We start from the raw sequence: 16,020 nt of genomic DNA on the forward strand, positions 1-16,020 counted from the left end.
GTTTCCAAGACAGTATTCAGAGCAAGAAAAGAATAACCGAAAGGTACCCATAGCATGATAATTTTTCTCTCTATAAATCTGCCTCTGAAATGATCACTTGACCCTATGAGCATATCTCCCTTCAAGAGTGAAAGTGTTGATAATTAAACTTAATTCCATATGGTCACGAAATTGGAAATAACATTAACTGAGTTTTCCCTAAGGTTAGCTAATTTTCCTAGTAACGTTAGGATTGAAATTGGAAATAACATTAACTGAGTTTTCCCTAAGGTTAGCTAATTTTCCTGGTAACGTTAGGATTGGAAAGTATCCATATCAGGCACACATGAAACAGTAATAGAAATAACTGGCTAATTATAATGCACTCAAAAAATCTGTTTCAGGCTTTCAGAAACAGGGTAGATCTAGAGAATGGAATGACAGTCTGGAGAATTTATATGGAAGGAACAGTATTTCGTTAGTTTGAGCAATTCACAAGGGCAGATTGCACCAGACTTGTCTTCTAAATCTTGTCAGAAAGAAACCCGATTCCTGCCCTTTCCTGAGAAGAGTTGCAACCCTACTGGATCAAGGGCTTTTTAATCTCAGCAGGTCATGTCCAGACTTGCCCAGCCATGGTATTTTGCTATGCCAATAGACGTGGTTTCCTTTCAGCAATATTTGAAATCGGTTTTCAAGTACATGGGCAGCCGAATCCTGTCCAGATGCTGAAAGTTGTTACATATTTATAAGATTTGATCTTGATGAATAACTTGATGAATAACTTATGAACACTTCCCTTCCCTCCCACTTAGGAACAGGAAAATGAAGATCTGCAAGGCTAGCTGAAACACTTGTGAATAGAGCCTTTGTTAGATTTGAAGTAGATTATCATGTTGATCTGGAAAAAGCAAAGGGAGTAAACCAGATTCTAAAGCTCAGATCTTGCTTTTGACAGCTGATCTCAGGATTCGAGCCTAAAAATCTCCCTTCTAGCCATGCCTTTACGCCTGCACCTCTCCACCTGGTGCTCAGTGAAGATTTGGCCAGAGGCTAGCTTGTATTAAAAGCATCCAGTACTGAACCAGATCTTTCAAATATTCATTCAGCACTTTCCAAATTGAAGCCCTTTGCAGTTTGCCAAAACTATTAACTTTTTAAGCATACAGTAAGTGTGAGAAAAGCAGTGTATATTTTTGGAACTCTACATAAACTAAAATGCAGGTGTGGGATAACATCTATATAGACAAAACCAACTCCACTCCCAAGAGTCTTTCTACAAAGGAACAAGGAGTAAAACGTTTAAAAGCTTCTAATTAGACATCGAAATTGATTTTCCACAGAATAAACATATCACAATGTTACCACATCCATCTTAGAAAGACCACCCTCAGATTGCATTACAGTAATAGAATATCCTTGACCTGAATATCTTAGAAGAATGAGCAACTAACAAAGTAAAGTGTATCCATGATTTTTTTTCAGTCAGTATTAGCTTTTTTAGTAAAACTTGGAATATTGGTGAATCTGAACAAGAAAATCTGCATTAGGAAAAATGACTTTAATTGCTGCCATACTCAAAATCTTCATTTTTTAGAAAGACAAACTAATGCATGTGTTGTCTTAGGAAGTAGTTTCAGAAAGGAAATAAAGAACCCAAACACTGATTTTTTATTTTTCAAATATTTTACAGAGGGAAACCTCCATAAGACTATAGTTAAGTTATTAAAAATATATATATATATGTATGTGTGTGTTGGACATGATCTTTCTTTCTCTTTTTTGATATTTTTCTTTTGTTGTTGTTTTTTGTTTTTTCATTTTTCTTGCCCAGAAGTTCTGCACAATGTTTGGAGAATTTGTGACATCAAATTATAGTCACATGACTTATTTTAATGAAGCTTAGATGAGCTTGAAGCCTTGGGAGTAGGAAGCTTATATTTCAAATAAGATATGACAAATTGAAAATCCCTAATTGTATTTGTAGTGCGTACTGCATTAAGGTTTTTCAGTGTTTTTGTTTTGTTTTTTCCTTTTCTTCCTCTGGCTTAGGGTTTTCATTCATACCTTGCTACTGCAGAAAAAGAAAATACCTTATTTTCTAAGTCAAACTTACCCAGTACTTAAAAAGGGCTTTTGACTGTTGTGTCAAACATGATAAATGAGTGGAAGCTAAGTTGCAAGTGTGTTTAAATTTTCACATTGTACCAGGTATCATAACTCAGTTCACTGGGGAAATCTATCTAACCTTTTATTGTGGTTAAGTAAACATTTTAAAGTGAACATATACAGTCTCATTTTCTAGTTCCATGAAATAGTGTGTTTAAAACTGAGGTAGATGAATATCCTTTGAAAGCTGAGAGCTTCATTCACATTCTAAAGAGGTATAAATCTTAAGTAAGCATTGAAAATTTTGGCAACTGGCTTTTGTATTGTATGTATGTGCATGTTTTCTACTTTCTAAACCCTTCTTGCTTAGATACTAACTTCTAGAGAAAAGATTCAGATAAACTCATATACAGCTTTAACAGTGAAAGAGCAGTATGTGCATATACTATTAGTTCAGCCAAATGAAATCAGGTGAAATATGTGACATCATTTAACTCAATTATCTCATTACTTTTATTAGAGATAAGTTGGTCTTTTATGGCACTCAAAAGAATGAACTCATTTCCTCTTAAATATTTAAAAGCTTTCCTTTCACAGGATCATTTTTCAGATGAAAGGGAAATCTTTAAATACTCAAAACAGTGATTTTCTATTGAGTTGGAAAAAAGTAATTTTTTAGCTAAATAAGATGTTGAAATGAACCTATGGAATTAGCATTTCCTTGGTGTTTCCCTATACTTGACCAAGGTTTTAGTCAACCGTATAGTTGACATGTGTTTATAATTTACAATTGCATGTGCATGATTTATCCTATTTCTTGAAAATACTTACAAAGTGGCTTCCTTTGACATTTTAGAAAAACTTGATCACATGTACAAGTAAATGTAAAATTGTAAAACAAGCAACAAGAAAACAAGCATTTGATTCTTAATCACCTTGTCATTTTAAAATTATTTTCAAATATTGACACTTAATTTTTAAAACTGTAGTACATAGTGTTTATTGCTACTTGAAGCCATCTTTAACCAGAAAATTTTTTTCAATTCTTGTTTATAATGTTTCCAATATTAGTGAAAAATATTTAACCAGATTTATTCTATTTAGATAATATTCCAAATTTTAATAAAATCTTTCTTTTTGAAGAAAAAGTTCTGATGAATTGTATGCTATCCAAAACTCTTCAGTTTTATTGGAATTGCTATTATTTGACTATTTCTAGGAAAAAAAGGTGAAGTTATAAAGCAGACATTAAATTTATAGGATATGGTAATTAAGTACCATTCATGTTTTCTATAAATTCATATTAAGTATGACATGCTATTTTGATATAAATTAACAGAGGCAAGTATCATTTTGTAGTTAAAAACAAAGATTCTTTGAGAATCTCCTACAACAATCTGATGAAAGGATATTTTTGTTTGGTCTTCACAATTAGGTATTCTTTTAAAGAATAAAACACTACATAGTTAACCAACTTGCTAAAAGAATAGAGATAATCGTTATAAAGTAGACATCTCTTCCCTCCTTTAGAAGAAGAATAGAAATCTGAAGGAGCCTAGTTAAACTGAATTTCAAACATTATGAATTACTCAGGGCACTGGAAGCAGGGGTTTTCAGCAACCTCAGCCCTTTAAAAATGTATCATTTTTTTCACTCATGGTCTACTCAGCTGTCCTCAAAAATTCATTTCCTTCATGCCCTTTTTGCATTTTCTGAGTCTCATTGCCAGAAAAATTATATAAAATCCTGGCAGCAAGTTTCTGTAAGTTGTTCTTCATTAATTGCATGAGCTTCTAATCCCTTTAAAAATGGCATTTGTTTTTTAATCCAAGCATTCATCATGTTACATCCTATTCTTTCCTCCAATGCTCTCCTTGTTTACTTTTTTATGAGGGTTAAAAGGTGTAGCCCTCTTTTTCTCCATAAAGTTTCCTATTTATAGCCCTCAACTGTTTTGTTGGCTCTGTTCTTAATATTGCACAATGGCATCTCTTTAATGGTCAGTAAGTCATAATGAAGCTTTGTTGACTATAAAATGCAAAGTCCAAACTGCGAGCTGCAGAGCCCCCCAAAACCTTGTTAAAGTAAGAAGGGACCTTGTTGGGCATATTGTTGGTGAAATGAATTTCTCTCTGAAAAGATCTTGATGAAATAAATTCAGGCTCAGGGCATGAGCATGTTATTTTTCTTTGCTTGCTTTTACGCCATGCAGTGGTGGACCTGAACCTTCTGAAGGAGGAGGTAAGACTCTACAGCTGCACGCCGCGTAACTTCTCAGTGTCCATAAGGGAAGAACTAAAGAGAACCGATACCATTTTCTGGCCAGGTTGTCTCCTGGTTAAACGCTGTGGGGGAAACTGTGCCTGTTGTCTTCACAACTGCCATGAGTGTCAATGTGTCCCAAGCAAAGTCACTAAAAAGTATCATGAGGTAGGTAGACCTTTTCTTCTCGGGTTCCTCTGTGTCTTAAGAAAAATAACAAAACCGTGTATCTGAAATGAATTTTTGTTTGGAAAAGAGATGTAGCCTTCATGGGAAAAGAACAAATAAGGCTTACAGAATAGTTAGTTTTTTTGTTTTTGTTTTTGTTTTTAATGAGGACCTTGAACTCAAAAACGCAGGCATTAAAGATTGAGAAGGCTTGTCCTCTGATTGTACGACATGGGTGGTCAGTGACGTTTTCATCTGTTGTACCAAAAAGCAAATGTGTTCTTCAAGGGGGGGGAAATGGGTAAAACTTTTCAACTTGACACTTCTCAAAATATGAAGGGAAAATATTTTAAAGACAGACTTGTCTCTGTTGGAGAAAGGAGATCTTTGATATTTATTTTTCCATTTGGGGCAATATGGAACATAAATCCAAAGAAGACATATTCGTAATTATACCAATATTCCTATTATTCCTGTTGCCCCAAATAGCACATTAAACCTCTTATGGATTCCTTTCATGTCTTTATTCTGTGGAGTTAAGGAAAATGTAAATACTGTTAGTAATTATTGTTTTTCAGAGCCTTGGGAACCTTAGAACTTACTCCAAATTTTCATTAGTACTAGAATATCCCCAGTTATGCCCACCCTTTCTCCAGCAGCATCATGTAGCATTCATACGTCAGGAAGCAAAACATTCTTGATGAGGCAACCTTAATTTTTACAAAATGTTTACATTATACCAAGCCGAAATCAGCCCTTCTGACTTCATTTCAGTATAACTTCATCTCATTACTTTGTATTTTTTCCACTAACCCAAAGAATAATACAGAATAAATGAACGTATCTGCTTAATCAATAAAATGATTTTTTATGTGCGTAAGGACATCAATAAAACTCTTAATCTGTTAGGTAATCTGAAGCTGCCCAGTGCGTAAAATGCACTTTATATGACTTGGCTGACCCACCCTTCACTAATATTGTGTTGGCAGCTGATAAAGTGGGACAGAAGCACTGGATTCCAATAGGCAAGGAACCATCCTAGATCTACCATTAACTTGTAACCATTAGCAGGATACTTAAACTCTGTTAAAATAAATGTAAACTAAGATAACCTCTCAGGTTTTTCCCAGCTGTGTTATTCCCTGACAATCAGTAGATTACCATTTTTGGACAGTCACATCCCAAACTGGCCGTCTGTGATTTAAAAAAAAAAAAAAAAAAAACTGTTTACCACCATTATTCATGTTCTACTTTTCATTTCTGCACCCCATGCTTCTAAAGATCCTTGTGCTGGGAACAGTCTCCACTCCCCTTTCAGGAAGGAGATAATCATGAGCCTAGTGGCCCAGGTTGCTGCAGCCAGGCTGTGCTCAGAGGCTGGCCTTACCTCTACTCTGTGAACCAGGAATCTGAGAGTCAAGAAAAAACCCTTAATATGGCAGTTCCAAAAAGACTCAATAAGATGCCTTAAAATCGAGGCAGGCATTAGAATTGATGGGTGACTATGAAAGACTGTGATGAGAACTGGAATTAAACGAGAGTGATCTTTTCTCACCTAAAATCATCTCACTGTGGACTTCCTTTTCTTTTAAGATTTTATTCTTTTATTTGACAGAGAGAGACACAGCGAGAGAGGGAACACAAGCAGGAGGAGTGGGAGAGGGAGAAGCAGGCTTCCCGCTGAGCAGGGATCCCGAAGTGGGACTTGATCCCAGAACCCTGGGATCATGACCTGAGCCCAAGGCAGACTTAAACATCTCCCTCACTGTGGACTTTCTAAAGCACGTCCCTATTAAGTACAGTGTATCCGGGGACCCCGATTTAGCCAACAACTCTTGGATTTATAGCCACCATCCTAAGAGCTACAAAACCCAGACTAGTCACAGTAGCTTTTGTAAATAAGCTTGCCAGATGCTGAGGCTACATCTTGCTTTTAGTCAGCTAACTCAGTCCTCAGGTCAAGTGTATCTTCCTCCATCCTATACCTACAGATTTCTTTTCAAATAACATTGGCTTTAGGGTTGTTAAGAAAGTTGCCACAGAGTATGCGACATCTGTTTTAGTATCTCAGATAAGACTCTTGTGTGAGGAAAGACTATGGGAAGTGCTTGTAAACTCAATGGGCTTCTTCCAGAATGACATCCCTCCATTATTCTTTAGTCTTTGGGTGGGGTGGTTATGTATGCATGATCTGTATGTACACACATACAAGTAGGGGTGTTTATCTAATTGTGTGACCACCTAGTACAAGTTTCCCACAAATATCTCTAACGCATGTGCGTGAATACTCCACATTTCTCATAAATATCTCCAGTAACAATCATGTCTTCATTTTTTGTAATGCTCTGTGGGAATCATTAATTTTTCTGTGATAAGTTTTTGTTAACAAATTACCCTCTGAAAAAAAAAAGGCTTACTTCTTTGGTGTCATTGATCATTTCTGAGGCCTAAATTTTTCTCAGTCCTATGTTTTGGAAGTAAGTTCTGAGTTTAGTACTACTACTCCTAAATAAGTGAAATTATTTTGGAGCACCTGAGTGGCTCAGTCGATCAAGCGTCTGTCTTCGGCTCAGGTCATGATCCCAGGGTCCTGGGATTGAGCCCCCCGCATCGGGCTCCCTGCTCAGCAGGGAATCTGTTTTTCCCTCTCCCTCCACCCCTCCCCCCTGCTTGTGCTCTCTCTCTCTCTCTCTGTCAAATAAATAAATAAACTCTTAAAAAATAAGTGAAATTACTTTTAAAAATAATTTCAAGTAGTTCTAAAATCATTAAGTCATTGAATACCATCTAGAGATGTAACTCATTTAAAGTGAAGCCTATTCTGGGCCTTAATTTCTTTTGATGACTACTATTCCAGTTTTCAGTTTGAAGATTATTCCACCTCAGGGAGAAGACAGAAGCAAAGACTGAGTTTAGACATTCTAATTTTTCTCTCCTTCATCTGTCTCTATTATACCAGCTTCCCTAACTATTAAGCTGAATTGTATTCCTCCTGTTACTACAAATATTACAGTTATTCCCCGTTTTGGTTCCTTTACCATTTTCAAAGTGGATTCAACCATTATACTGAAAATAAGTTTAGAAAATTAAAAGGCTCACAATATATAGGATGATATTATTGTTATGTGTTTTGATAGTATAGCATAATCTTAATACTAATAGATTCTTACTGCTTTTGTATCGATTACCAGATACTACTTATTGGAAGCCATCTTTGCTACCCACCCCCCAGTTTCCTTAATGATTTTTCTATCTCCCAAATAGGATTTTTCAGAAAGCAAGACAGGAGCTTTACATATGTATGAACTTAGGTGTTGCCCCTTCCTTGAAACGCTTCCTACCTTCCTGCCCATCCTAGCGTAACTAGTCCATCTTCTGTGCATGTGTAGAACTTTAGAGATATCTTGATGAGAGAATTTTTGCTCTTTCATAATTATTATTTATTTCTATTTATTTTTACCAAATTGAGAATTAAGAACAAAGAGCGCATTACAGTGTAGTACTTAAGAAAACAGACTCCAAAGCCTGACATCCAGCTGTTGGACTTTGAGCAAATGACTTCATCTCCTATGCCTCCCATTTCCTCGTGTGTAAAGTGAACACCTAATGCTCATACCTTATCGGGAGGATTCAAGGAGCTGACAAAACACTTAGAACCAGGTCTGGTACATTTGCAGTCCTTAGTATATGTTAGCTATTCTCTTACTCATCTTCATGCCCCCCACACCCCCCAGGGCTTTGATTATGGCAAATGATCAATAAAGATTTAATGAATTTTGCCCAGAGGTAGGACGAGTATTTCCTTTCAGGCAAAAAGGTCTATAGGATACTCTGACAATAAAATTGTATTTGTTCCTTTTTTCCATCCTTGATTAGCCTAATGATTTTCACCTTGTTTATATTTATATATATATACATATATGTGTGTGTGTGTGTGTATATATATATATATATATATATATATATATAGGTAACATGAAGTATGGTCTTATTCTTCTTGCATAGATCTGCTCTGGGTAAAATGTATATAATTCGATAGCCTTTCTCTAGTCGTGAGTCCCATCCGCCAAGCTTCTATGGCACCCATAATTTAATGGCACTTTGTTTGCCCAGTGTAGGCAGTGGTATACGTTCATCTATTTCTTGATGGTTCTTTCTGTACCTGATCTAATCTCTTCCACATTCTCTGATTTTAGCTTTTCCCTGGATTGTTTTTTCATGGGTTTGTAATTTTAGCCTGAACCTCTCTTTCAAAATCATGTGAGATGTGCTTCTGCCTTCTTTCTTTTACGGTGTCATAAACTCTGTCCTGAAAACTGTCTTCTTTCATGGTATCTGGGACCTGTTGGTCATTTTCTAAGTCTGTCTTTTTCTTCCCAAGTCAAAACAAAACTTCGGAAAGAAATTAAGAAGGACAGCCTAATTAAGCCCCCTCCCATGTATTAGAATGTCTTAACTAAGATTTAGTATCACTAGAACATTATGAGATTCTTCTGCTATTTGTAAATCTCCACAGGTATCAGTGGATGAAGACTGGGAGTGGAAGTGCCGTCATGGCTGGGGGTACTTTTATTGGGTGACTGCATCTTGACAGAAGCACTTCTAGAGGAAAGGACGATTGTAGCATTGTAGCCTGGCATGGCTGCCTATTAGGACTGTATACGGTAGCTTCTCCAACCCTTACCTTTTATAGTCATTTTTTCCCCTACTCCGTGGGAAAATGTATACAAGCAGAGATAGGAATTAAAGACATTGGCTAGGCCAATACTGCAGTTCATCTAGCCTCTCAGCCTCATTCCAGAAACAGTTTTTACCAGAAGTTTGATAGGGGATAGCACCAGTATCTTAAGCGTAGTAAGTTTTGGTGCCACCTCCGGTTGTTCAAAATAGTAAGTCGGGTACTGACACCTAAGACAGGATTCAGTAGTTTCATGTTAAAATAATACAGCCTTAGTAATTTTTATTCTAGAGTTGTGAATGTAATAGAAAATCTGCTTTAAAAGTTTCCTATTTCTCATGGTTATTCCAAGACTGTGCAGTTTATCTCTCTAGGAAGAAAGTTACTAAATAAGTAGAATATATGGCTAATACTATATTCTGAGCCTTTATAAAATTATTATCTATCACTCTGACTTCAATTATTCATCTTCAGCCAAAGTACAAATACTGGCTATGTCCCTATTCTCTCTAAAGCTTCTGTTCACTCATGTGTAAAATCGGGGTAATAATTGTAATTTACTTCATAGAATTCTTGTGAGTTAAAGTATGTAGAAACATTATTACAGTGCCTGGCACCCAGTAAGCATTCAAAAAATGTTAGCTGATTAGCCTTTGATATGACCCCATACTGCAAATGTGGTATACGTTCTCTACTTGTCTCTTTTAAATCTGCAAATGGAACAGTCATAAGACTTGACTTGTGCCTTTTTGGATTAAAGAACGTTTCCAGGAAGGGTATCTTTTCGAAGTTGCTGTATGAAGTTATCTTTGTCCTACCCAGAGAGCAGAGAAACGAGACGATCTCGTATTGTTATGTGCTCTGGTCTTTGTTCATAATCCAAACAAACACAGTTCCTGAAACGTTATTGTTCTTATTAGAAGAGGCACAAATACACATTGGAGAGGTAGTTCTTACCAAATACTTCAAATAATCTTTTACAGAATATGTAACTGTGTCCTCCTGTCACAGTGTTAAAAAGAAATATCTTTAGTATCGTTGTGTATTTTGCTATATGTTTTTATTAAAAAGCCAGACTGCACATTAACTTCATTTAAATAGAGGCATCATCGTTATAATCGCTCAGCCTCCGTATACTGCACAGTAGGATCCAGCTGTACAAAGTTAGCTGTGACGGAGGCTGATGTCTATGAAGTACATCTAATCCAGCTCATCAAGTTTATAGAGGACTTGAAGCGTAGCCAAGAAAATTAATGAGTGGCGTAATGGAGCAAACTCAGCTGTGGAGTGATCGTGTTTCCTTCCACGGTATTGCATACTTGTGTCGCTTCAAGTATAAATATTTGTTAGTACATGTGTGAAAAAATGAATGAGTGAAAGAAACCAACAAACAGAAAAAAGACTGGGCAGTAGTGGTTTCGGAATACTCAATTGAGGTGAAATTCTCTGTGGTATTATCAGGGGCGTAAAAGACAGAGCACCCAGTGAGACTTTCAACGTAAGGACTGTTCTGTGTGTGGAGGCAGCATCCTTCCAAGTGGCTGGTATTAAAACGTCCTTTCTTTTGTGAAAAGATGATGATCATTTAGGATTTCTCTGAGGGGTGGGGGAGTGTGTTCATGATGCCCTCACTAGGAAAAATTCAAAATTTTGTCAGAGTCTTCGTTGGGCCCCAAGAGTCTTTCCTGAAATTTTACTTGTCCATGAAATCAAAAGTTAACAGATGTTGGCTGATTTTAAAGATGGCTTATACATTGTTCCTTTTCAGGTCCTTCAGTTGAGACCAAAGAGTGGTGTGCGGGGATTGCATAAATCTCTCACGGACGTGGCCCTGGAGCACCATGAGGAGTGTGACTGTGTGTGCAGAGGGCACACAGGAGGATAACCGCATCCACACGCGCAGCCTCTCCCAGAGCCGTGAGGCTCTGTGGCTGATCTGTTCTAGAACTTGCGCATTATCTCCCATCCCTAATCTCAGTTGTTTGCTTCAGGGACCTTTCATCTTCAGGAGTTACAGAGTGTTCTAAAAGAGGAGACACCAAACGGAATTAGAAGTTGTACAACAGCTCTTTTGAGAGGAGGCCCAAAAGACGGGAGAAAAGGTCTTTGGTCGTGGAAAAAAAAAAATGAAATGTTGCCCATCGCTAGCTAGTTACAGAGTTATCATGTCCTTACTCAGCTAGGTGTGTTGTGTATCGGCTGTCTCCATACGGCTTAGGCTAATGTCAGTACAGGAAAAAAACTGTGTGCAGATGAGCAGCTGGTTCTGTTGCCTTGCTTAACTCTCAAGCTCCATGTCCTGGGCCTAAAATCACAGAAATCTGGAACTGTTTCCTTAGATTCACATATATAAACCACAGTGTCCTATGTTCTACAAACTTGGTTCTTAAGAAGGAACTATGTTGCTATGAATTAAACTTGTGTCATGCTGATAGGAGAGACTGGATTTTCCATATTTCTTACTAAAATTTCTACCATTTAGAAGAAGAGATCTACATTTATGGTTTGGAAGACACAAACCTGAAAAGAAGAGTGGCCTTATCATCACTTTACCTATAAGTTGGTTTATTTGTTTTATTGTGTACATTTTTATATTCTCCTTTTGACATTATAACTGTTTGCTTTTCTAATCTTGTTAAATATATCTATTTTTACCAAAGGTATTTAATATTCTTTTTTATGACAACCTAGATCAACTATTTTTAGCGTGGTAAATTTTTCTAAACAGAATTGTTATAGCCAGAGGAACAAAGATGATATAAAATATTGTTGCTCTGACAAAAATACATGTACTTCGTTCTCATACGGTGCTAGAGCTTAGATTAATCTGCATTTTAAAATACCGAAGTGGGAAATCAATAGAATTTGATAAGTCGCAAAGACTTTTTGAAAATAAATGATCGTATCTTCTACCCCTGTTATTGGAGATGCAAATAAAAAGCAACATATGAACGTAGGCATTCAGATCCAGTTGTGACTAAACCCTAGCCCTTTTTTGGGGAGTGTGAGCCTAGCTCAGAAGAAAAAAGCACCTTGAAAAGAGACTGGATAGCTTACTGACAAAGCATGCTCTGCTGTCCTGTAGGAACACATCCTATTTATTGTGATGTTCTGGTTTTATTATCTTTTTAAACTCTGTTCCATACCCTTGTACAAATACATGGATATTTTTATGTACAGAAGTATATCCTTTAACCAATTCACTTATTGTACTTTCTGGCAATTGAAATGAAAATCAGTAAAATACTTTGCTTGTACAATGCTTAATATTGTGCCTAGGTTTATGTGGTGACTATTTGAATTAAAAATGTATTGAATCACCAAATAAAAAAAATGTGGCTATTTTGAGGAGAAACGGAGTGTGTGTGTGTGTGTGTGTGTGTGTGTGTGTGTGCGCGCGCGCACACGCATGTGCACGCGTGCATGCGCGCACAAGATTTGTCTCTTGAACTCCAAGACAGTGAAAGAGATCAAGTTTCATGTTAACCATGATTTCCATTATGCAAAGGCCTGTGTCAATTCAAAAGACAGGTAGAAAAGCACTGAGGCTTCCCTGTCTCTTGTCTCCGGTGTTTTGGAGTGGTTTGCTTTTTCTCACTGATTTCTGGTAAATTAAATTGCACCTGACTTGAAAGTTTTATGTGATTTATGAAATGCTTAGTGATAGATTATATGGCAGTATGAAACTGGAAAAAAAAATCTTGTAACTTCCCACTGTCTTCATTTTCAGTGGTAGATATTAAGTGGGATGAGCATGAATTGATGAGGCACACAGACTAAACGTGCCTTAGATAGCATACTTCAAAGGTGTGGCTCCTCAGCTTTGGGTGCAGATTTCCATTCAGGACTTGTGTGTGTTCTCTGCCTTTCTACCTGGTCCAGAAGGCTAGGCTTCAAGGCCCTGCTGTCTTCAGACTCGTCCGTCTAGGTCTGGGCAGTCCCCTTTCTGGGTACTTTTCCACCCGGCAGTCCTACCCTGCGCCCAGCCAAGTGGAGAATAAATAAATAAAATGAACATACACATGCTGTCTTACTGGCTTACCTTTTCATGGTTCTGTCCAGCCCTGGAGAGGCCTGCTAGATGTAGCTTCACTGGGATCCACTGAAAATACAGTGCAGTTTACAACTCGCCTTAGCATAGCAGAGACTACTAAATCTGACGGTAAATGACCTGTGTAACTGTGTATGATCCAGCACTTCCAACCATCGAATGGAACACCTTCTTTCCCTCTTGTTTTTGAATATTTGTTTTGTTTACTTACGAAATATTAAAAGCCAAAACAAATTGCTCTATGAAGGTAGTCCCACATGCTGTTGCCAGTGAGTGGGAAGAGTGTGGGGGCTAACTGCTTTATGCTTATTCACTCATAGACCTTACTGTGTATTTGACTAAAAAAAAAATCAGCCCAGGTTTTAATGGCACATGTGACCCTAATTTTTTAGAATCCCAGAAAAATATTGTCTGTATTGACCATCACTGTTTTATATGTGATATCTTTGATTTGTGCCCTTTGTCCCTTGAGATGGACTGTTTTGCTACCTTGTGGTTTTTATTAAAATAAACACAATCCTTAATTGGCATGAGGCAGGCTTTCATGTCTACAGTTTTCATTTTCTATATCTCATTCCCTTTCTCAACTAGCAATAGGTGAATATACTTTGGAAAGGTATGAATGACAAAGTAATGAGAATTTACGCTGTGAAAACACCCTGGCTTGGTTTTGTTATTCTCAGTACATCCCTCTCTCCAGGGGCATTTTCTTAAGCTTGTGATCGGGTTGAAGGAAAGGCAGAAAATGTAAGTCTCACTTAACATCATATATTTAATCTAATGAAATACCCTTATCTCCAAAAAGATTCTGACATTGTAATCTATTTTAATTATATATTATAAATGCATTTAAAGTTATAAATAATCACTATCTTTTACATTCATAAGAAGGAGTAGAAATTTGAAAATATAGTCGATCTCTTGCTTTACATCCTATTTTTCCTTCATGTTCCATATGTAATCAATCAGCAAGTCCCATTAGCTTTACCTTTCCAAAAATCTGTTGTGTTTGCGTCTCCCTCTCCATTTCTGCAGCTGCTGCCCTGATTTAGAGGCGCATGGCCCACCACCATTCTGCTGCCCACTCTCCTTTCCCCAGTTTTCTGGCCCCTGGTCTCGCTCCCCTCTGATCCACCCTCCACACCATGAACAGGGGCAGGGGGTTGGGGAGTCCCTCCAACAAATCTGATTATGTCACTGGGGTGGAAAATTTACAATTGAACTCTGTGAGATTAAATTGTAATTCTTTGCATGGCACTCAGAGTTTATTATAATCTCATTGTTTCTGCTCATTTTGCACCATCGAGCCTTACATACAGCTCCAGTGAATGAATACACCTAACAGTTTCATGAAAATATCAGTACTTGCCCACATCTCTGTGCTGGCTCACGCTGTGCTTTCTTTGAAGCGTTGTTCCTGTGCTTACCTATCTCATTAGCTTCTTCTCAAATCTCAGCTCAAGTGTCATTCCTCAGCAAAGCTTTTCTTCCTTGATTCCCACTAGAATTATGCTCCCAGGAATATTGCAGTTATAAATATTGTACTATTGGTTATAATTACCTGCCCTCCTTTTGATTTCTCAGACTCCTAGTCTAACAAACAAATAATTTTTTAAAATACAGCCATGAATTTGACATCAGGACCCCTGAAGATTCTAAATATCTTACAGATGAAGGAGTTAGTACACAGGATCTGGGTACTTTTTAGTTGTAATCAATCCAGTCTACTGGTTATGTTGGAGCACCTGTCACCATGATTTCAGCGTGCAGACAAGAACATTTTTTGTCACTTAAAGTGACATAATGATTTTCTTCTTTAGCAGTGCTTTGAAACTACATGTTTGGTTTTCCAGTTAATGAGTTTTCTACAACCAGGTCTCAGTTATCACTTCTATTCAAGTTAAGGACATTTAATTCATTTATGTATTATTCATATTTGGGAGACATTCTGTAGTATGATTAATTTTTGTGAGTCAGAATTTAAGTCTTTAAGATGTGAAATACAGACATCAGCAATTGATGATTCATAATCTCTACCTCATTTACCTCCTTTGACTCATTTTGCATCATCAAACCCCATGTACAATTCTAGTGAATACTCACAGTTTCTTGTAAACACCAATATTCTTGCATATGCTAGCCCAGGCTGTGTTCTCTTTTTGAAACACTGTTCCTGCACTTACCTATTTTAATAACTCCCTCTCTTGTCTGTCAAAATGTTAATTCCATGCTTTTGTACTCTACCTCAGCATTTACACAGCCATCTACACCAAATCCAATTTCTTTCATAACTGCCAAGCCCTTAGAGCGAATTTTGCTCAGTATAAGTCTAGGTAAACCTTAAGGAAGAGATTTAGTATCTTGGCAGGAAGTTTATTTTAAGATTAATAACTATCATTTTAAAAATTTACATATGTAATCCCAACCAGCTTTTTTATAGAAATTGGAAACCTGATCCTAAAATTCATTTGGAAATGCAAGGCACCCGAAATAGTGAAAAAAAATCTTGAAAAACAACCACATAGTTGGAGGACTCACACTTCCTGATTTCGAAATTTACTACAAAGCTATAGGAATGCTGTGGTAAATTTAATAAGTTTAGATTTACAGAGCAATGGAATGGAATTGAGAGTCCAGAAATAACCCTTCACATTTATGGTAAATTGATTCTGACAAGGATGTCAAGATAATTCAATGGTGAAAGAGTATTCTTTCCAACAAATATGCTAGGACAACTGGATATCCACATGCAAAATAATGAATTTGGTCTTTA

General features: G+C 36.9%; 1 protein-coding gene across 2 annotated transcripts in view; it reads left to right on the forward strand.

Annotated features, from left to right (window-relative positions):
- PDGFC (platelet derived growth factor C) overlaps positions 1-12,483 on the forward strand; it is a 200,649-nt gene extending 188,166 nt beyond the window's left edge. For both annotated transcript variants that reach the window (XM_028104367.2, XM_028104369.2), the window contains exons 5-6: positions 4,301-4,518; positions 10,965-12,483. In XM_028104367.2, the coding sequence (XP_027960168.1) occupies positions 4,301-4,518; positions 10,965-11,081 (335 nt within the window). In that variant the 3' untranslated portion in view covers positions 11,082-12,483. The remainder of the gene's footprint in view (positions 1-4,300; positions 4,519-10,964) is intronic.
- Positions 12,484-16,020: the final 3,537 nt, after the last annotated feature.

The sequence above is a fragment of the Eumetopias jubatus genome, unplaced genomic scaffold (genome assembly GCF_037043125.1).
Source record: "Eumetopias jubatus isolate StellerSeaLion01/CBP00866 unplaced genomic scaffold, mEumJub1_p1.0 scaffold_2, whole genome shotgun sequence".
NCBI lineage: Eukaryota > Metazoa > Chordata > Mammalia > Carnivora > Otariidae > Eumetopias > Eumetopias jubatus.